The 22,947-nt window shown below is 45.4% G+C and overlaps 1 protein-coding gene across 1 annotated transcript in view; it reads left to right on the plus strand.

Moving 5' to 3' along the window:
- Positions 1-22,947, plus strand: part of dcc (DCC netrin 1 receptor) — a 699,685-nt gene that overhangs the window by 296,427 nt on the left and 380,311 nt on the right. The window contains exons 4-5 of the mRNA XM_031825895.1: positions 3,301-3,451; positions 5,679-5,815. Of these exons, the coding sequence (XP_031681755.1) occupies positions 3,301-3,451; positions 5,679-5,815 (288 nt within the window). The remainder of the gene's footprint in view (positions 1-3,300; positions 3,452-5,678; positions 5,816-22,947) is intronic.

Raw genomic sequence — 22,947 nt, forward strand, 5'->3', positions numbered from 1 at the left:
GTTCCCTCCTTAGTGTGTTGTTCCCTCCTTAGTGTGTTGTTCCCTCCTTAGTGTGTTGTTCCCTCCTTAGTGTGTTGTTCCCTCCTTTGTGTGTTGTTCCCTCCTTAGTCTGTTGTTCCCTCCTTAGTGTGTGTTGTTGTCTCCTTAGTATGTGTTGTTGTCTCCTTAGTCTGTTGTTCCCTCCTTAGTGTGTTGTTGTCTCCTTAGTGTGTGTTGTTGTCTCCTTAGTGTGTGTTGTTGTCTCCTTAGTCTGTTGTTCCCTCCTTAGTGTGTTGTTCCCTCCTTAGTGTGTGTTGTTGTCTCCTTAGTGTGTGCTGTTGTCTCCTTAGTGTGTTGTTGTCTCCTTAGTGTGTTGTTCCCTCCTTAGTGTGTTGTTCCCTCCTTAGTGTGTTGTTGTCTCCTTAGTCTGTTGTTCTCTCATTAGTGTGTTGTTCTCTCCTTAGTGTGTTGTTCCCTCCATAGTGTGTTGTTCCCTCCTTAGTGTGTTGTTGTCTCCTTAGTGTGTTGTTCCCTCCTTAGTGTGTTGTTCTCTCCTTAGTGTGTTGTTCCCTCCATAGTGTGTTGTTCCCTCCTTAGTGTGTTGTTCCCTCCATAGTGTGTTGTTCCCTCCTTAGTGTGTTGTTCCCTCCTTAGTGTGTTGTTCCCTCCTTAGTGTGTTGTTCCCTCCATAGTGTGTTGTTCCCTCCTTATTGTGTGTTGTTCCCTCCTTAGTGTGTTGTTCCCTCCTTAGTGTGTGTTGTTGTCTCCTTAGTGTGTTGTTCTCTCCTTAGTCTGTTGTTCTCTCATTAGTGTGTTGTTCTCTCATTAGTGTGTTGTTCCCTCCTTAGTGTGTGTTGTTGTCTCCTTAGTGTGTTGTTGTCTCCTTAGTGTGTGTTGTTGTCTCCTTAGTGAGTTGTTGTCTCCTTAGTGTTTGTTGTTCCCTCCTTAGTCTGTTGTTCCCTCCTTAGTGTGTTGTTCCCTCCTTAGTGTGTTGTTCCCTCCTTAGTGTGTTGTTCCCTCCTTAGTCTGTTGTTCCCTCCTTAGTGTGTGTTGTTGGCTCCTTAGTGTGTGTTGTTGTCTCCTTAGTCTGTTGTTCCCTCCTTAGTGTGTTGTTGTCTCCTTAGTGTGTGTTGTTGTCTCCTTAGTGTGTGTTGTTGTCTCCTTAGTCTGTTGTTCCCTCCTTAGTGTGTTGTTGTCTCCTTAGTGTGTGTTGTTGTCTCCTTAGTGTGTGTTGTTGTCTCCTTAGTGTGTTGTTCCCTCCTTAGTGTGTTGTTCCCTCCTTAGTGTGTGTTGTTGTCTCCTTAGTGTGTGCTGTTGTCTCCTTAGTGTGTTGTTGTCTCCTTAGTGTGTTGTTCCCTCCTTAGTGTGTTGTTGTCTCCTTAGTGTGTTGTTCCCTCCTTAGTGTGTTGTTCCCTCCTTAGTGTGTTGTTCCCTCCATAGTGTGTTGTTCCCTCCTTATTGTGTGTTGTTCCCTCCTTAGTGTGTTGTTCCCTCCTTAGTGTGTGTTGTTGTCTCCTTAGTGTGTGTTGTTGTCTCCTTAGTGTGTTGTTCCCTCCTTAGTCTGTTGTTCTCTCATTAGTGTGTTGTTCTCTCATTAGTGTGCTGTTCCCTCCTTAGTGTGTGTTGTTGTCTCCTTAGTGTGTTGTTGTCTCCTTAGTGTGTGTTGTTGTCTCCTTAGTGTGTGTTGTTGTCTCCTTAGTGTTTGTTGTTCCCTCCTTAGTCTGTTGTTCTCTCCTTAGTGTGTTGTTCCCAATTTACATTGTATTTGCCCTCAGCAACAGTCTCTTGTTCTGATAGTTCTACATAAACCACAGGGCTTGTTAGGAGATGAGACAACACTAAGAAAAATAACATTTAAGGAACAGAAGGTAACACAACAATGAATGAGTGATTCACATGGGGTTATTCTGGCCCCAAAAAACATTATAGTGAAGTTAAAACGCCGTAGGACAAACTGGCCTCGGGATGAGAATGAATTAAACATTTTGAGCCTTTTGAAAAAATGATTCAGATGACGTTTCCCATTGAAATATGTAGTCATTCACCCACTGACATCCACAATATTATAGACACTAGTTTAACCAGCCACTAGTTTAACCAGCCACTATTATAACCAGCCACTAGTTTAACCAGCCACTATTATAACCAGCCACTATTATAACCAGCCACTAGTTTAACCAGCCACTATTATAACCAGCCACTAGTTTAACCAGCCACTATTTTAACCAGCCACTATTATAACCAGCCACTAGTTTAACCAGCCACTAGTTTAACCAGCCACTATTATAACCAGCCACTAGTTTAACCAGCCACTATTATAACCAGCCACTATTATAGCCAGCCCCTATTATAACCAGCCACTAGTTTAACCAGCCACTAGTTTAACCAGCCACTATTATAACCAGCCACTATTATAACCAGCCACTAGTTTAACCAGCCACTAGTTTAACCAGCCACTATTATAACCAGCCACTATTATAACCAGCCACTAGTTTAACCAGCCACTATTATAACCAGCCACTATTATAACCAGCCACTAGTTTAACCAGCCACTATTATAACCAGCCACTAGTTTAACCAGCCACTATTTTAACCAGCCACTATTATAACCAGCCACTAGTTTAACCAGCCACTAGTTTAACCAGCCACTATTATAACCAGCCACTAGTTTAACCAGCCACTATTATAACCAGCCACTATTATAGCCAGCCCCTATTATAACCAGCCACTAGTTTAACCAGCCACTAGTTTAACCAGCCACTATTATAACCAGCCACTATTATAACCAGCCACTAGTTTAACCAGCCACTAGTTTAACCAGCCACTATTATAACCAGCCACTAGTTTAACCAGCCACTAGTTTAACCAGCCACTAGTTTAACCAGCCACTAGTATAACCAGCCACTAGTTTAACCAGCCACTATTGTAACCAGCCACTATTATAACCAGCCACTAGATTAACCAGCCACTAGTTTAACCACTCAACGCTCAGTTGTCTCTCTCTCCCTCTCTCTCTCCCTCTCCCTCTCCCTCTCTCTCTCTCTCTCTCTCTCTCTCTCTCTCTCTCTCCCTCTCCCTCTCCCTCTCCCTCTCTCTCCCTCTCCCTCTCTCTCTCCCTCTCCCCCTCTCTCTCTCTCTCTCTCTCTCTCTCTCTCTCCCCTCCCTCTCTCTCTCTCCCTCTCCCCCCTCTCTCTCTCTCTCTCTCTCTCTCTCCCTCTCTCTCTCTCTCTCTCTCTCTCTCTCTCTCTCTCTCTCTTTCCCTCTCTCCCACTCCCCTCTCTCTCTCTCCCTCTCCCGCTCTCTCTCTCTCTCTCTCTCCAGAGCCTGGAACCACCAGGGGCCTTCTGTTTCTCCAGCAGCCCCAGAGAGTCACCTCCCTCCTGGGGAGAGATGCTGTGTTGGAGTGCTCCGCTTCGGGGTTCCCTACCCCCGCCTTCCACTGGATGAGAGGCACTGAGATAATCCAGAGCAGGTGAGTGACTCATTGTTTCAGGTTCAAATGACACTCTATTCACTATTTAGTGCACTACTTTGCAATATGAGCTCTGGACAAATGTAGTGCACGATATAGGGAATAGGGTTCCATAAGGCTCTGGTCTAAAGTAGTGCACTATATAGGGAAAAGTGTGCCACCTATCTGTTCCATGATACCTTTGACATGTGTGATGACGGAGCTGGTGAGAGGCAGATCATCAAAGCTGGTTGAAGTGACGACATTACAGACTGGTTGAAGTGACGACATTTCAAACTGGTTGAAGTGACGACATTACAGACTGGTTGAAGTGGCGACATTACAGACTGGTTGAAAAGATGACATTACAGACTGGTTGAAGTGACGACATTACATACTGGGTGAAGTGACACCATTACAGACTGGTTGAAGAGACGACATTACAGACTGGTTGAAGTGACGACATTACAGACTGGGTGAAGTGACGACATTACAGACTGGTTGAAGAGACGACATTACAGACTGGTTGAAGTGACAACATTACAGACTTGGTAAAGTGACGACATTACAGACTGGTTGAAGTGACGGCATTACAGACTGGTTGAAGTGGCGACATTACAGACTGGTTGAAGAGACGACATTACAGACTGGTTGAAAAGATGACATTACAGACTGGTTGAAGTTACGACATTACAGACTGTGTGAAGTGACGACATTACAGACTGGTTGAAGAGACAACATTTACAGCCTGGTTGAAGTGACGACATTACAGACTGGGTGAAGTGACGACATTACAGACTGGTTGAAGAGACGACATTACAGACTGGTTGAAGAGACGACATTACAGACTGGTTGAAAAGATGACATTACAGATGGTTGAAGTTACGACATTACAGACTGTGTGAAGTGACGACATTACAGACTGGTTGAAGAGACAACATTACAGACTGGTTGAAGTGACGACATTACAGACTGGGTGAAGTGACGACATTACAGACTGGTTGAAGAGACGACATTACAGACTGGGTGAAGTGACGACATTACAGACTGGTTAAAGAGACGACATTACAGACTGGTTGAAGTGACGACATTACAGACTGGTTGAAGTGACGACATTACAGACTTGGTAAAGTGACGACATTACAGACTGGTTGAAGTGACGGCATTACAGACTGGTTGAAGTGACGACATTACAGACTGGTTGATGTGACGACATTAGAGACTGGTTGAAGATTCGACATTACAGACTGGTTGAAGTGACGACATTACGGACCGGTTGAAGTGACGACATTACAGACTGGTTGAAGTGACGACATTACAGACTGGTTGGTGTGACAACATTACAGACTGGTTGAAGTGATGACATTACAGACTGGTTGATGTGACGACATTACAGACTGGTTGAAGTGACGACATTACAGACTGGTTGAAGTGACGACATTACAGACTGGTTGAAGTGACGACATTACAGACTGGTTGAAGATACGACATTACAGACTGGTTGAAGTGACGACATTACGGACCGGTTGAAGTGACGACATTACAGACTGGTTGAAGTGACGACATTACATGCTGGTTGATGTGACGACATTACAGACTGGTTGAAGTGGCGACATTACAGACTGGTTGAAGTGACGACATTACAGACTGGTGGAAGTAGCGACATTACAGACTGGTTGAAGTGACAACATTACAGAATGGTTGAAGTGACGACATTACAGACTGGTTGAAGTGACGACATTACAGACTGGTTGAAGTGACGACATTACAGACTGGTTAAAGTGACAACATCACAGACTGGTTGAAGTGACGACATTACAGACTGGTTGAAGTGACGACATTACAGACTGGTTGAAGTGACGACATTACAGACTGGTTGATGTGACGGCATTACAGACTGGTTGAAGTGACGACATTACAGACTGGTTGAAGTGACGACATTACAGACTGGTTGGTGTGACGACATTACAGACTGGTTGAAGTGATGACATTACAGAATGGTTGAAGTGATGACATTACAGAATGGTTGAAGTGATGACATTGCAGACTGGTTCTAGTCTGGTTGTGATGTCGTCAGTTCTTCCCACTATCCATAAGAAGTAAGTCATTTTTTGGGGTCACAGAATCAGCCTCCACATAGTGGATTTCTGGATTTCTGAAGGAGAATATGATATACCTGGGTATCACAGGTTCACAGGGCACTGAACACACTCCCATTGTTCAGTTTTGTTCCTCCGTGTCTCTGCAGGTCTAAGAAGTACTCCCTGCTGGGCGGCAGTAACCTCCTGATCAGCAGCGTAACAGACGATGATTCAGGCTCCTACAGCTGCGTGGCGTTTAACAAGAACCAGAACATCACGGCTTCCTGCGAGCTGTCCGTTCTCGGTAAGTCCTACGAGACCGCCGCTCGTCTCACGAGGGGGAATTTCTCTCTGCGGGCACACACCTACAGACATACGCATGTGTGCACACACACACACATGGCCACACACACTGAGAGAGGCAAAACTCTACGAGCGTCTCTCTTTCCGTGTCTCTTCTCCATCGCCTTTCATACCCACTAATCTGTGGAAAATGATACGTTTTCAGTTCACAACTCGCTGGAGGAGCTGCCGGACAAAACGCTGAACACCAGGGAGTTGGGAAATGCCAAACTCTGTCAGGGTTTTAAACAGAGTACCAAGCTTTGAGTTTGGACTGGCATTTTCAAGTGACAAAAATGAACCACATGACAACTATACGTTACTTAGGAATGTGTTTAACATAGATGAACCACATGACAACTACAGCTTGGGCTGGGAGTTGAGCCATGGACCTCAAAATAAGATATTACCACCATACTGTCGATACCATATTATCACCATACTGCCGATACAATATTATCACCATACTGCCGATACCATATTATCACCATACTGCCGATACCATATTATCACCATACTGCCGATACCATATTATCACCATACTGCCGATACCATATTATCACCATACCATATTATCACCATACTGAGAGACCTCACCATACCATATTATCACCATACCATATTATCACCATACCATATTATCACCATACTGAGAGACCTCACCATACCATATTATCACCATACTGAGAGACCTCATCATACCATATTATCACCATACTGAGAGACCTCATCATACCATATTATCACCATACTGAGAGACCTCATCATACCATATTATCACCATACTGAGAGACCTCACCATACCATATTATAACCATACCATATTATAACCATACCATATTATAACCATACCATATTATAACCATACCATATTATCACCATACTATATTATCACCATACCATATTATCACCATACCATATTATAACCTTACCATATTATAACCATACCATATTATAACCATACCATATTATCACCATACCAAATAATCACCATACTGAGAGATCTCACCATACCATATTATCACCATACTGCCGAAATGATGGGGCGGCAGATAAGATATATATTGTGATTCTCACTATTCTATATTTATCATGATGTTATGATTTGATGCGCCATACGTATTGCTCACCATATGTCTGTCTGCTGTAAAGGGACAAGAGAGAGCCAGGGAAATGAAAGTGCTGTAAACGTGTTGGCTGGCTATTTAAAAAAAAAACAAGATGAAGAACGAGCTATCGGATGAAAACATAGAGTTCAGCGTTCTGCCGCTGGCACAACGGACTGGCACTAACACCCGTTTATCACAGACTGATTTCAATACCTTATTTTAAAGCAGCAAGTGGACAGAGTTTGTGATGTCTGTATTACAACCCAATGTGGGGTTAAATGGCCTTTTGATGTAATGTAAATGGTGAGTGTGCAGGGTTGTCGCAAGGCACTGTATAGGAGCAGTAGTACTGTATAGGAGCAGTAGTACTGTATAGGAGCAGTAGTACTGTACAGGAGTGGTAGTACTGTATAGGAGTGGTAGTACAGTATAGGAGCAGCAGTACTGTATAGGAGTGGTAGTACAGTATAGGAGTGGTAGTACAGTATAGGAGCAGCAGTACTGTATAGGAGTGGTAGTACAGTATAGGAGCAGTAGTACTGTATAGGAGTGGTAGTACTGTTCAGGAGCAGCAGTACTGTATAGGAGCAGTAGTACTGTACAGGAGCAGTAGTATTGTATAGGAGCAGTAGTACTGTTCAGGAGCAGCAGTACTGTTCAGGAGCAGCAGTACTGTATAGGAGCAGTAGTACTGTATAGGAGCAGTAGTACTGTTCAGGACCAGTAGTACTGTATAGGAGCAGCAGTACTGTATAGGAGCAGTAGTACTGTTCAGGAGCAGCAGTACTGTTCAGGAGCAGCAGTACTGTATAGGAGCAGTAGTACTGTATAGGAGCAGTAGTACTGTATTGGAGCAGTAGTACTGTATAGGGGCAGTAGTACGGTATAGGGGCAGTAGTACGGTATAGGAGCAGTAGTACTGTATAGGAGCAGTAGTACTGTACAGGAGTGGTAGTACTGTATAGGAGTGGTAGTACAGTATAGGAGCAGCAGTACTGTATAGGAGTGGTAGTACAGTATAGGAGCAGTAGTACTGTATAGGAGTGGTAGTACTGTTCAGGAGCAGCAGTTCTGTATAGGAGTGGTAGTACAGTATAGGAGCAGTAGTACTGTATAGGAGTGGTAGTACTGTTCAGGAGCAGCAGTACTGTATAGGAGTGGTAGTACAGTATAGGAGCAGTAGTACTGTATAGGAGTGGTAGTACTGTTCAGGAGCAGCAGTACTGTATAGGAGCAGTAGTACTGTATAGGAGCAGTAGTATTGTATAGGAGCAGTAGTACTGTTCAGGAGCAGCAGTACTGTTCAGGAGCAGCAGTACTGTATAGGAGCAGTAGTACTGTATAGGAGCAGCAGTACTGTATAGGAGCAGTAGTACTGTATAGGAGCAGTAGTACTGTTCAGGAGCAGCAGTACTGTTCAGGAGCAGCAGTACTGTATAGGAGCAGTAGTACTGTATAGGAGCAGTAGTACTGTATTGGAGCAGTAGTACTGTATAGGGGCAGTAGTACGGTATAGGGGCAGTAGTACGGTATAGGAGCAGTAGTACTGTATAGGAGCAGTAGTACTGTATAGGAGCGGTAGTACTGTATAGGCAACATTATGGGGCAGTAGTACGGTATAGGAGTGGTAGTACTGTATAGGAGCAGTAGTACTGTACAGGACCAGTAGTACTGTATAGGGGCAGTAGTACGGTATAGGGGCAGTAGTACGGTATAGGAGCAGTAGTACTGTACAGGACCAGTAGTACTGTATAGGGGCAGTAGTACGGTATAGGGGCAGTAGTACTGTATAGGAGCAGTAGTACTTTATAGGAGCGGTAGTACTGTATAGGCGACATTATGGGGCAGTAGTACGGTATATGAGTGGTAGTACTGTATAGGAGCAGTAGTACTGTACAGGACCAGTAGTACTGTATAGGGGCAGTAGTACTGTATAGGGGCAGTAGTACGGTATAGGAGCAGTAGTACGGTACAGGACCAGTAGTACTGTATAGGGGCAGTAGTACGGTATAGGGGCAGTAGTACTGTATAGGAGCAGTAGTACTGTATAGGAGCAGTAGTACTGTATAGGAGCAGTAGTACTGTATAGGAGCAGTAGTACTGTTAATAATGTCTTCATAGAGATTCACAAGTATTCACGTTCACAATAATTAATGGAAGTGGCTTTCATACAGACGATTCACAGTTTCCGTCACATCAAATGCATTGCATTGGTCGACACTTTCTTTAATTAATGATCCAAAATGTATTTTTTTTTCAATTTTCGCCTGAAATGACACACTCAAATCTTTCTGCCTGTAGCTCAGGACTTGAAGCTAGGATATGAATATACTTGATGCCCAGCCCAGGCGCAATTTCGATTTTGGCCACTAGATGGGAGCAGTGTATGCGTAATGTTTTAGACTGATCCAATGAACCATTGCATCCATGTTCGAAATGATGTATCAAGACTGCACAAATTGCCTAATTGTTTTATTAATACATTTTCATGTTTGTAATTGTACACTCTCCTCAAACAATAGCATGGCATCCTTAAATAGCATAGTATTCTGTAATAGCTACTGTAAATTGGACAGTGCATTTAGTTTGACAAGAATTTAATCCTTCTGCCAATATCAGATATGTCTATGTCCTGGGAAATGTTTTTGTTGCTTACAAACTCATGCTAATCGCATTAACATATGTTAGCTCAACCGTCCCACAGGGGGAGGGGACACACCGATCCCATAGAGGTTAAGCGTGTTAGGACGTGCAGAAACACAGCAGCGTGTTTCCAAACTCCGTCGTCGCGACCCCAAGCAGTGTACGTGTTGGTTTTTGCCCAAACACGACACAGCTGACTCAAATAATCAAAGCTTGATGATTAGTTGATTACTTGAATCAAATCAAATTGTATTGGTCACATTTCTTTTTTTTACCTTTATGTATAATGTAACTAGGCAAGTCAGTTAAGAACAAATTCTTATTTACAATGACGGCCTAGGAACAGTGGGTTAACTGGTCTAGGAACAGTGGAACAGTGGGTTAACTGGTCTAGGAACAGTGGGTTAACTGGTCTAGGAACAGTGGGTTAACTGGTCTAGGAACAGTGGGTTAACTGGTCTAGGAACAGTGGGTTAACTGGTCTAGGAACAGTGGGTTAACTGGCCTAGGAACAGTGGGTTAACTGGCCTAGGAACAGTAGGTTAACTGGCCTAGGAACAGTGGGTTAACTTGTCTAGGAACAGTGGGTTAACTGGCCTAGGAACAGTGGGTTAACTGGCCTAGGAACAGTGGGTTAACTGGTCTAGGAACAGTGGGTTAACTGGCCTAGGAACAGTGGGTTAACTGGCCTAGGAACAGTGGGTTAACTGGCCTAGGAACAGTGGGTTAACTGGCCTAGGAACAGTGGGTTAACTGGCCTAGGAACAGTGGGTTAACTGGCCTAGGAACAGTGGGTTAACTGGCCTAGGAACAGTGGGTTAACTGGCCTAGGAACAGTGGGTTAACTGGCCTAGGAACAGTGGGTTAACTGGCCAAGGAACAGTGGGTTAACTGGCCTAGGAACAGTGGGTTAACTGGCCTAGGAACAGTGGGTTAACTGGCCTAGGAACAGTGGGTTAACTGGCCTAGGAACAGTGGGTTAACTGGCCTAGGAACAGTGGGTTAACTGGCCTAGGAACAGTGGGTTAACTGGCCTAGGAACAGTGGGTTAACTGGCCTAGGAACAGTGGGTTAACTGGCCAAGGAACAGTGGGTTAACTGGCCTAGGAACAGTGGGTTAACTGCCTGTTCAGGGGCAGAACGACAGATTGGTACCTTGTCAGCTCGGGGGTTTGCAACCTTCCGGTTACTAGTCCAACGCTCTAACCACTAGGCTACCCTGCTGCCAAACACAGCAGATGTAGGTAGACCTTACAGTGAAATGTTTACCTACAAGCCCTTAACCAACAATGCATTTCAAGAAATAGAGTTAAGAACATATTTACTAAATAAACAAAAGTAAAAAATCAAATAAAAAGTAACACGATAAAAGAATAATAACGAGGCTGTATACAGGGGGTGTCGGTACAGAGTCAATGTGCGTGGGTGCAGGTTAGTGAAGGTGAATTTATACATGTAGGTAGGGGTAAAGTGACTATGCATAGATAACAAACAACCAGTAGCAGAAGTGAGGGGTTGTTATGGTAACAGCAGTTCGTCTGTTCTGAAGCCAAAGTGGAATGCATCACAAATGGTACCCTATTTCCTATATAGTGCACTACCCTGGTTAGAAGTAGTGCACTATATAGGGAATAGGGTTCCATAGGGCTCTGGTCTAAAGTAGTGCACTATATAGGGAATAGGGTTCCATAGGGCTCTGGTCTAAAGTAGTGCACTATATAGGGAATAGGGTGCCATAGGGCTCTGGTCTAAAGTAGTGCACTATATAGGGAATAGGGTTCCATAGGGCTCTGGTCTAAAGTAGTGCACTATATAGGGAATAGGGTGCCATGTGGGACGTAGACTTGGAGAAGAAACAGGAATCAGAGGCCTTCCCACATGTTTTGCACATTAGTTATTGGGTCATGCTATAATTCTGATGGGGATGGCTGTGGTAGTAATGGTTTTTTGAATGGAGGAGAGAAGAGAGGTATGGAGAGATGAGAGAGGGATGGAGAGAGGAGAGGGATGAAAAGAGGAGAGAGGGATGGAGAGATGAGAGAGGGATGGAAAGAGGAGAGAGGAGAGGGATGGAGAGATGAGAGAGGGATGGAGAGAGGAGAGAGGGATGGAAAGAGGAGAGAGGGATGGAGAGAGGAGAGATGGATGGAGAGTGGAGAGAGGGATGGAGAGAGGGATGGAGAGAGGGATGGAGAGAGGAGAGATGGATGGAGAGTGGAGAGCGGGATGGAGAGAGGGATGGAGAGAGGAGAGAGGGATGGAGAGAAGAGAGATGGATGGAGAGAGGAGAGATGGATGGAGAGAGGAGAGAGGGATGGAGAGATGATAAAGGGATGGAGAGATGGATGGAGAGTGGAGAGAGGGATGGAGAGATGAAAGAGGGATGAGAGAGGAGAGGGGATGGAGAGATGAGAGAGGGATGGAAAGAACAGAGGGATGTAGAGAATAGAGAGGGATGGAGAGAGGAGAGAGGGATGGTAGGGGAGAGAGGGATGGAGAGATGAGAGAGGGATGGAGAGATGAGAGAGGGATGGAGAGAGGAGAGAGGGATGGAGAGAGGGATGGAGAGATGAGAGAGAGAGGAGAGAGGGATGGAGAGAGGAGAGAGGAGAGAGCGGGACTGTGGATATAATCTGCCACAGATGGATTTGGAGAAGAGAACTGCTCTCTCTCTCTCTCTCTCTCTCTCTCTCTCTCTCTCTCTCTCTCTCTCTCTCTCTCTCTCCTCTCCCCATGCCTCCCCCCTCTCTCTCTCTCTCTCTCTCTCTCTCTCTCTCTCTCTCTATCCTCTCCCCATGCCCCCCATCTCTCTCTCTCTCTCTCCTCTCCCCATGCCCCCCCCCCTCTCTCTCTCTCTCTCTCTCTCTCTCTCTCTCTCTCTCTCTCCTCTCCCCATGCCCCCCCCCCCTCTCTCTCTCTCAGTGAAGGATAGTTACTGTGGCAGATGGCGGGGCTGAAGAACACTTATGGTGGGGATTTGTGTTATCTCACACAGAGAGCACTCAAGCTGGCGTCAGAGCCAAACGAAATATACTTGATGTATTTCTGAGCACCTCCAAGACGTATGACACCTACTAATGGTCTAGTTACATTAGACGGAATCGACATGAGGGAGGTTGTTCAGGGAGGATGGGTGGTCGTAATCCACGACAGTCAGGGGGGATGGGCGGGCGTAATCCGCGACAGTCAGGGGGGATGGGTGGGCGTAATCCACGACATTGTTCAGGGGGGATGGGTGGGCGTAATCCACGACATTGTTCAGGGGGGATGGGTGGGCGTATTCCACGACAGTCAGGGGGGATGGGTGGGCGTAATCCACGAAATTGTTCAGGGGGGATGGGTGGGCGTCAGGGGGGATGGGTGGGCGTAATCCACAACATTGTTCAGGGGGGATGGGTGGGCGTAATCCACGACATTGTTCAGGGGGGATGGGAGTGCGTAATCCACGACAGTCAGGGGGGATGGGTGGGCGTAATCCACGACATTGTTCAGGGGGGATGGGAGTGCGTAATCCGCGACATTGTTCAGGGGGGATGGGTGGGCGTAATCCACGACATTGTTCAGGGGGGATGGGTGGGCGTAATCCACGACATTGTTCAGGGGGGATGGGTGGGCGTAATCCACGACATTGTTCAGGGGGGATGGGTGGGCGTAATCCACGACATTGTTCAGGGGGGATGGGTGGGCGTAATCCACGACATTGTTCAGGGGGGATGGGTGGGCGTAATCCACGACATTGTTCAGGGGGGATGGGTGGGCGTAATCCACGACAGTCAGGGGGGATGGGTGGGCGTAATCCACGACATTGTTCAGGGGGGGATGGGTGGGCGTAATCCACGACATTGTTCAGGGGGGATGGGTGGGCGTAATCCACGACAGTCAGGGGGGATGGGTGGGCGTAATCCACGACAGTCAGGGGGGATGGGTGGGCGTAATCCACGACATTGTTCAGGGGGGATGGGTGGGCGTAATCCACGACATTGTTCAGGGGGGATGGGTGGGCGTAATCCACGACATTGTTCAGGGGGGATGGGTGGGCGTAATCCACGACATTGTTCATGGGGGATGGGTGGGCGTCAGGGGGGATGGGTGGGTGTAATCCACGACATTGTTCAGGGGGATGGGTGGGCGTAATCCACGACAGTCAGGGGGGATGGGTGGGCGTAATCCACGACAGTCAGGGGGGATGGGTGGGCTTCAGGGGGGATGGGTGGGCGTCAGGGGGATGGGTGGGCGTCAGGGGGGATGGGTGGGCGTCAGGGGGGATGGGTGGGCGTCAGGGGGGATGGGTGGGCGTAATCCACTACAGTCTAGCGTTCCAAAGGCTGCATGCTCAGTTTGGTCGTGAACAACTGTAGCCACAACCCATAACCCTTATTCTAAACTTAACACAATTCACCGACTAACCTGATACGTAAATTCACCTAGCCTTTGTCGATAATTCACCTAGCCTTTGATGATAATTCACCTAGCCTTTGTCGATAATTCACCTAGCCTTTGTTGATAATTCACCTAGCCTTTGTTGATAATTCACCTAGCCTTTGTCGATAATTCACCTAGCCTTTGTTGATTATTCACCTAGCCTTTGTTGATAATTCACCTAGCCTTTGTCGATAATTCACCTAGCCTTTGTTGATAATTCACCTAGCCTTTGTTGATAATTCACCTAGCCTTTGTTGATAATTCACCTAGCCTTTGTTGATAATTCACCTAGCCTTTGATGATAATTCACCTAGCCTTTGATGATAATTCACCTAGCCTTTGTTGATAATTCACCTAGCCTTTGTTGATAATTCACCTAGCCTTTGTCGATAATTCACCTAGCCTTTGTTGATAATTCACCTAGCCTTTGTTGATAATTCACCTAGCCTTTGTTGATAATTCACCTAGCCTTTGTCGATAATTCACCTAGCCTTTGTTGATAATTCACCTAGCCTTTGTTGATAATTCACCTAGCCTTTGTCGATAATTCACCTAGCCTTTGTGGTTAGTTCTCCTAAACTTTGTCGATAATCCTCCTAACCTTTGTGGTTAGTTCTCCTAACCTTTGTGGTTAGTTCTCCTAACCTTTGTCGATAATACTCCTAACCTTTGTCAAAAAATTATCCTAACCTTTGTCGATAGTTCTCCTAAATGCCAACGTAATTATCCTTGTAATTCTCATTTGTTGTCATGGCGCAACAAGCAACCTGGTCTCAGATGAAGACGTATGATATGATACATCCTCTAATTCATTTGACCGGAGCCCTGGGTGTAGCTACTGTGTGAATTATGGCTCCCACTCTGTCCCAAATGGCACCGTATGGGTTTCCCTATGGGTCCTGGTTAAAACAGTGCACTACATAGGGAATAGGGTGCCATTTGGTCCACAACCTACCTGTTGAAGCAGGTAACGGTATCTAAGCAGCTGGAGGCAGGTTTATTTTTAAGCCTTTTAAATCAGACTGGTTAGAGTCAAAGCAGACTGATTAGAGTCAACGCATACTGGTTAGAGTCAAATCAGACTGGTTAGAGTCAAATCAGACCGGTTAGAGTCAAATCAGACTGGTTAGAGTCTTATCAGACTGGTTAGAGTCAAAGCAGACTGGTTAGAGTCAAATCAGACTGGTTAGAGTCAAAGCAGACTGGTTAGAGTCAAAGCAGACTGGTTAGAGTCAAGGCAGACTGGTTAGAGTCAAATCGGACTGGTTAGAGTCAAATCGGACTGGTTAGAGTCAAGGCAGACTGGTTAGAGTCTAATCAGACTGGTTAGAGTCAACACAGACTGGTTAGAGTCAAATCAGACTGGTTAAAGTCAAATCGGACTGGTTAGAGTCAAATCGGACTGGTTAGAGTCAAAGCAGACTGGTTAGAGTAAAAGCAGACTGGTTAGAGTCAAAGCAGACTGGTTAGAGTCAAGGCAGACTGGTTAGAGTCAAATCGGACTGGTTAGAGTCAAATCGGACTGGTTAGAGTCAAGGCAGACTGGTTACAGTCTAATCAGACTGGTTAGAGTCAACACAGACTGGTTAGAGTCAAATCAGACTGGTTAAAGTCAAATCGGACTGGTTAGAGTAAAATCGGACTGGTTAGAGTCAAAGCAGACTGGTTAGAGTAAAAGCAGACTGGTTAGAGTCAAGGCAGACTGGTTAGAGTCAAATCGGACTGGTTAGAGTCAAGGCAGACTGGTTAGAGTCTAATCAGACTGGTTAGAGTCAACGCAGACTTGTTAGAGTCAAATCAGACTGGTTAGAGTCAAATCGGACTGGTTAGAGTCAAATCGGACTGGTTAAAGTCAAAGCAGACTGGTTAGAGTCAAAGCAGACTGGTTAGAGTCAAGGCAGACTGGTTAGAGTCAAATCGGACTGGTTAGAGTCAACGCAGACTTGGTAGAGTCAAATCAGACTGGTTAGAGTCAAAGCAGACTGGTTAGAGTCAAGGCAGACTGGTTAGAGTCAAATCGGACTGGTTAGAGTCAAGGCAGACTGGTTAGAGTCAAATCGGACTGGTTAGAGTCAAGGTGTGGTGTAATAATAATAATGTAAACTGTTTTTTTAACCCTTTAATTTAACTAAAATATAGCCTCAATAAAACATGTATTTATCATTATGGTGGGAGACTATAAAACAGTGTTAAGTGCCTCAATGGACCGCAAAGGTAATCACTCTACAAACTATCATCACCGTGCCCTTAAGGAAATCACAAATATTATGGACACATTGGAGATTTTTTTTTAAACGACCTAGTGAGATATACATGGAGGAGACTTAATCAATCTAGTCGTCTTGACTACTTTCATGTCTCTTTCTCTCTTGCATCAAAGGTTGGAACATTTTTAATAGGAGCCAGAATACGATTGGATCATCATCTAATTGGCCTTCACATAACTCTTATAGTTTTTCCACGGGGACGGGGATATTGGCAATGTAATCAAAGTTTACTGGAGGACAACTTATTTTTTAATTAAGACAAATTAATTTATAACTGAATTTTTCCAGTATAATATAGGTTCAGCAAATCCCCTTATTTTTTGGGATACCTTTAAATGTACCTTCAGAGGTCGTTCAATTCAAATATTCATCCATAATTTTAAAAAATTGTTTCTGGCTAAAGGGACAAGACTAACCAAGGAAATCCATGAACCCATAGTACAGGTGAACCAGGTAGGCAGCAATAAAAACAATTCTACAGCGATACAAAATATGTTAGAGGAAAAACAAAAATAACTTGAGGAACTTATTCAAGAACAATCTAATGTAATCTATTACATAAATAAAAACAAACTGGATGGAATATGGAGAACATTTCACAAAATTCTTCCTGAATCTCCAAAACAGGAACGGTAATAAGAAGACTCTGCAGAAACTCGTTACTGAAGACAGAGTCATCTATGATTCCCCGAATGATATTTTAAAAGAGGAAGCTAATTATTTGAGGCAGATGTTCTCTTTTCTGTCTCATCCTCTCCCACTGAATGAAGATTACGGAATTATTTCCAAATAATATAAAACATGGAAAACGAATAAATGTACAGAAAGATCACTGTGAAGGCCAAATACAGAGGTAGAACTTTTTGAGGCTATTAAATCCTTTCAGTCTGGAAAAACCCCAAGGCTTGATGGCATACCGGTAGAGGTATATCAAGTATTTTTTGATTTACTCAAAGCTCCATTGTTAGATTGTTTTAACTACTCCTAATGAAATGGTAGTCTGTCAGGTACTCAGCAGGAAGCTCTGATTTCTCTGTTATTAAAACACGACCCAGATGGCAAATATAAAGGCCCAGTCTATCTAAAAAACTGGAGGCCCCTTACACTTCAATGTTGTGATGCAATAATACTAGCGACATGCATAGCACTCAGAATTAAAAGGGTTTTACCAAGTATTGTTCATCATGATCAGAAAGGTTTTTTACATGGACGATACATTGGAGATAATATACAACAACTACTAGAAATAATAGAACATCATGAAACATGTAAGAAGCCAGGCCTGGTATTTTTAGTGGCTTTTGAAAAGGCATTTGATAAAGTAAATCGGGATTTTATTTATAAATGCCTGGATATTTTAAATTTCGATAATTCTCTTTTAAAATGGTAAAAAAAAAAATGTATAGCAACCCCAGGTGTAAAATAGTGAATAACGGCTACTTCTCAGAGAGTTTTGAATTGTCAAGAGGAGTTAAACAAGGGTGTCCGCTGTCATCATTTCTATTCGTTATGGCCATCGAACTGCTAGCTATTAAAATCAGATGCAATAACAACAGAGGATTAGAAATCCAAGGCTTAAAAACAAAGGTGTCCATGTATGCCGATGACTCAAGTTTTATGTTAAGTCCGCAAGCTAGATCCCTGCAATGTCTCATTAAAGATCTAGATAACTTTTCTGTACTCTCTGGACTAAAACCTAATTATGATACGTGTACAATGTTACGTACTGGATCTTTAAAAAATAAAAATACAACTTTTACATTACCCTGCAGTTTACCTATAAAAAGGGCTGATGGTGAAGTAGACATACTCTGTATTCATATCACAAAATATATAAATAGCTCTCCACAATGAATTTCAATAGAAAACTTGTAAAAATAGACAAGATCCTGCAGCCAGGGAGAGGTAAATACCTGTCTATTATGGAAAAATTGCCCTGATTAACTCCTTAGTCATATCTCAGTTTACTCACTTACTTAAGGCGCTGCCTACTCCTGATGACTCGTTTTCAAATCATATGAGTAAAACATATTTTGCTTTATCTGTGACGCTAAACCAGACAACATAAAACGTGCACATCTATATAATGAATATGAATTGGGTGGGTTGAGATTATTAAATATAAAATCACTAAATCTCTCTCTAAAAGCTTCACTCATTCAAAAGTTTTATTTGAACCCTAAATGGTTCTCAAGTAGATTACTAAGAAAAGCTCACTGATTGTTTAAAAATAGCCTTTTTGCCTTTGTGCAGATTGCCATGTCTCATTTTCAATTAATAAAAAATTATACTTTCCTTTTCAAACGAGCACTGCAGAGCTGGCTACAATTTCAATTTCATCCCCTGAAAAGATAGAACAAATATTACAACAAATATTATGGCTGAACTCAAATGTGCTGGTTGATAAAATACCTGTATTTATGGGAAAGATGTTTGAAAAGGGTATTTTGTTCTTAAATTATATTGTAAATTGGAATGGTAGAGTTATGTCCTTCATGGGAGTCATCTTAATTGTACGGGAAGGTCTGCTCAGTCCAAGTGTACAACAATTTACTACAGTATTATCCCAAAAATGGAGGAGACAGGTGGCAGCAGGAGGAGGTAGGGAACTGGTCTGTCTGCCCAATATAAAGGATCACAACTGGAGGAGGCAGGTGGCAGTGGGAGGAGGTAGGGAACTGGTCTGTCTGCCCAATATAAAGGATCACAACTGGAGGAGGCAGGTGGCAGTGGGAGGAGGTAGGGAACTGGTCTGTCTGCACAATATAAAGGATCACAACTGGAGGAGGCAGGTGGCAGCAGGAGGAGGTAGGGAACTGGTCTGTCTGCCCAATATAAAGGATCACAACTGGAGGAGGCAGGTGGCAGTGGGAGGAGGTAGGGAACTGGTCTGTCTGCACAATATAAAGGATCACAACTGGAGGAGGCAGGTGGCAGTGGGAGGAGGTAGGGAACTGGTCTGTCTGCACAATATAAAGGATCACAACTGGAGGAGGCAGGTGGCAGTGGGAGGAGGTAGGGAACTGGTCTGTCTGCCCAATATAAAGGATCACAACTGGAGGAGGCAGGTGGCAGTGGGAGGTGGTAGGGAACTGATCTGTCTGCCCAATATAAAGGATCACAACTGGAGGAGGCAGGTGGCAGCGGTAAGAGGTAGGGAACTGGTCTGTCTGTCCAATATAAAGGATCACAACTGGAGGAGGCAGGTGGCAGTGGGAGGAGGTAGGGAACTGGTCTGTCTGCCCAATATAAAGGATCACAACTGGAGGAGGCAGGTGGCAGGTAGGGAACTGGTCTGTCTGCCCAATATAAAGGATCACAACTGGAGGAGGCAGGTGGAAGGGGGAGGAGGTAGGGAACTGGTCTGTCTGCCCAATATAAAGGATCACAACTGGAGGAGGCAGGTGGCAGCGGGAGGAGGTAGGGAACTGGTCTGTCTGCCCAATATAAAGGATCACAACTGGAGGAGGCAGGTGGCAGTGGGAGGTGGTAGGGAACTGGTCTGTCTGCCCAGTATAAAGGATCACAACTGGAGGAGGCAGGTGGCAGTGGGAGGAGGTAGGGAACTGGTCTGTCTGCCCAATATAAAGGATCAAAACTGGAGGAGGCAGGTGGCAGTGGGAGGAGGTAGGGAACTGGTCTGTCTGCCCAATATAAAGGATCAAAACTGGAGGAGGCAGGTGGCAGTGGGAGGAGGTAGGGAACTGGTCTGTCTGCCCAATATAAAGGATCAAAACTGGAGGAGGCAGGTGGCAGTGGGAGGAGGTAGGGAACTGGTCTGTCTGCCCAATATAAAGGATCACAACTGGAGGAGGAATAAAAACAGCATAAATAGGAATGTTTACCAGTTTCATTTGAGGACCAGGATGTTGACAACTGTGCCATACAGATTGCAAAATAGTTGGGAAGAGATTTTTGATGTACCGATTCCATAGTACAGGGTGTATGAGTTGATATATAAAACAATGCAAGATTCAAGACCTCGTGCTTTTCAGCTAAAATTATTATATCAAATTATTGCCACCAACAAAATGTTGAATATTTGGGACATAAAATCATCGAAGCTCTGCAGATTTTGTTGTGAGGATACAGAATCAATAGACCATTTATTTTGGTATTGCCCTCAGGTAGCCTGTTTCTGGTCTCATGTTCAGGAATGGCTGAAAATGCATAGCATTAATCTAAAATTGACCCGAGAAATAGTACTGTTAGGAAATCCGGAGAGACCGGGTCAGACAATTACTAATATACTAATACTCTTAGTAAAAGTATTTATCTTCAACACACAATCTGTAGATTCTATTAGATTAGATTGATTGAAATTGTATGTTAAACATCACATCATAGTTGAAAGATATGTGTTGCATAGAAACACAAAGTGGGTAGCCAGCAGAGATAGATGGGATGAGCTGAGGGAAGCTGAGGGTTGGGATGGGCTGAGGGAAGCTGAGGGTTGGGATGGGATGGGCTGAGGGAAGCTGAGGGTTGGGATGGGCTGTGGGTTGGGATGGGCTGGGCTGAGGGAAGCTGAGGGTTGGGATGGGATGAGCTGAGGGAAGCTGAGGGTTGGGATGGGCTGAGGGAAGCTGAGGGTTGGGATGGGATGGGCTGAGGGAAGCTGTGGGTTGGGATGGGATGAGCTGAGGGAAGCTGAGGGTTGGGATGGGCTGAGGGAAGCTGTGGGTTGGGATGGGCTGAGGGAAGCTGTGGGTTGGGATGGGATGGGCTGAGGGAATTACTGGGGGTTGGGATGGGATGGGCTGAGGGAAGCTGAGGGTTGGGATGGGCTGAGGGAAGCTGAGGGTTGGGATGGGCTGAGGGAAGCTGAGGGTTGGGATGGGCTGAGGGAAGCTGAGGGTTGGGATGGGATGGGCTGAGGGAAGCTGAGGGTTGGGATGGGCTGAGGGAAGCTGAGGGTTGGGATGGGCTGAGGGAAGCTGAGGGTTGGTATGGGCTGAGGGAAGCTGAGGGTTGGGATGGGATGGGCTGAGGGAAGCTGAGGGTTGGGATGGGATGGGCTGAGGGAAGCTGAGGGTTGGGATGTGGAATAGGAGACAAGTGGGAGTGGAGTTGCTGTGTGGGAGACAGAATGATGGTCAAAGATGTTTTTAAATGAACAGTATAAAACAGTAACAATATGTTTGAATGACACTGAGTGTTTTTACAACTAATGTTGGTTTGCCTGAGGCTGATGCCGTGCAGGTGTTTGTACACATGCATATACACACACTCTCATTCAAATACACACATACAAGAACACACACAAACATATACAGTTGGCATTGCTGTTATGATTTTAGTTGTCCTTGATGTCCTTTGTTGGATTTTTTTAAGGTTATTTATTTTGTTTCATTTGTTGTTTGCTGTTTTCTTCTGTCTTTTTCTTTTGTCTCTTTAGTCAATTCTCTTGGTTGTTGGTGCATTGGGGGGGGGTTCCTGGGGGTGGGGGTTCATTCTCTTGGTTGTTGGTGCATTGGGGGGGTTCCTGGGGGTGGGGGTTCATTCTCTTGGTTGTTGGTGCATTGGGGGGGGGTTCCTGGGGGTGGGGGTTCATTCTCTTGGTTGTTGGTGCATTGGGGGGGTTCCTGGGGGTGGGGGTTCATTCTCTTGGTTGTTGGTGCATTGGGGTTTCCTGGGGGTGGGGGTTCATTCTCTTGGTTGTTAGTGCATTGGGGGGGTTCCTGGGGGTGGGGGTTCATTCTCTTGGTTGTTGGTGCATTGGGGTTTCCTGGGGGTGGGGGTTCATTCTCTTGGTTGTTAGTGCATTGGGGGGTTCCTGGGGGTGGGGGTTCATTCTCTTGGTTGTTGGTGCATTGGGGGGGGTTCCTGGGGGTGGGGGTTCATTCTCTTGGTTGTTAGTGCATTGGGGTTTCCTGGGGGTGGGGGTTCATTCTCTTGGTTGTTAGTGCATTGGGGGGTTCCTGGGGGTGGGGGTTCATTCTCTAGGTTGTTGGTGCATTTGGGGGGTTCTTGGGGGTGGGGGTTCATTCTCTTGGTTGTTGGTGCATTGGGGGGGTTCCTGGGGGTGGGGGTTCATTCTCTTGGTTGTTGGTGCATTGGGGGGTTCCTGGGGGTGGGGGTTCATTCTCTTGGTTGTTAGTGCATTGGGGGGTTCCTGGGGGTGGGGGTTCATTCTCTAGGTTGTTGGTGCATTTGGGGGGTTCTTGGGGGTGGGGGTTCATTCTCTTGGTTGTTGGTGCATTGGGGGGGTTCCTGGGGGTGGGGGTTCATTCTCTTGGTTGTTGGTGCATTGGGGGGTTCCTGGGGGTGGGGGTTCATTCTCTTGGTTGTTGGTGCATTGGGGTTTCCTGGGGGTGGGGGTTCATTCTCTTGGTTGCTAGTGCATTGGGGGGTTCCTGGGGGTGGGGGTTCATTCTCTAGGTTGTTGGTTCATTTGGGGGGGTTCTTGGGGGTGGGGGTTCATTCTCTTGGTTGTTGGTGCATTGGGGGGTTCCTGGGGGTGGGGGTTCATTCTCTTGGTTGTTGGTGCATTGGGGGGTTCCTGGGGGTGGGGGTTCATTCTCTTGGTTGTTGGTGCATTGGGGTTTCCTGGGGGTGGGGGTTCATTCTCTTGGTTGTTAGTGCATTGGGGGGTTCCTGGGGGTGGGGGTTCATTCTCTAGGTTGTTGGTGCATTGGGGTGTTCTTAGGGGT

This window comes from Oncorhynchus kisutch, linkage group LG6 (genome assembly GCF_002021735.2).
Source record: "Oncorhynchus kisutch isolate 150728-3 linkage group LG6, Okis_V2, whole genome shotgun sequence".
NCBI classification, from domain to species: Eukaryota; Metazoa; Chordata; class Actinopteri; order Salmoniformes; family Salmonidae; genus Oncorhynchus; species Oncorhynchus kisutch.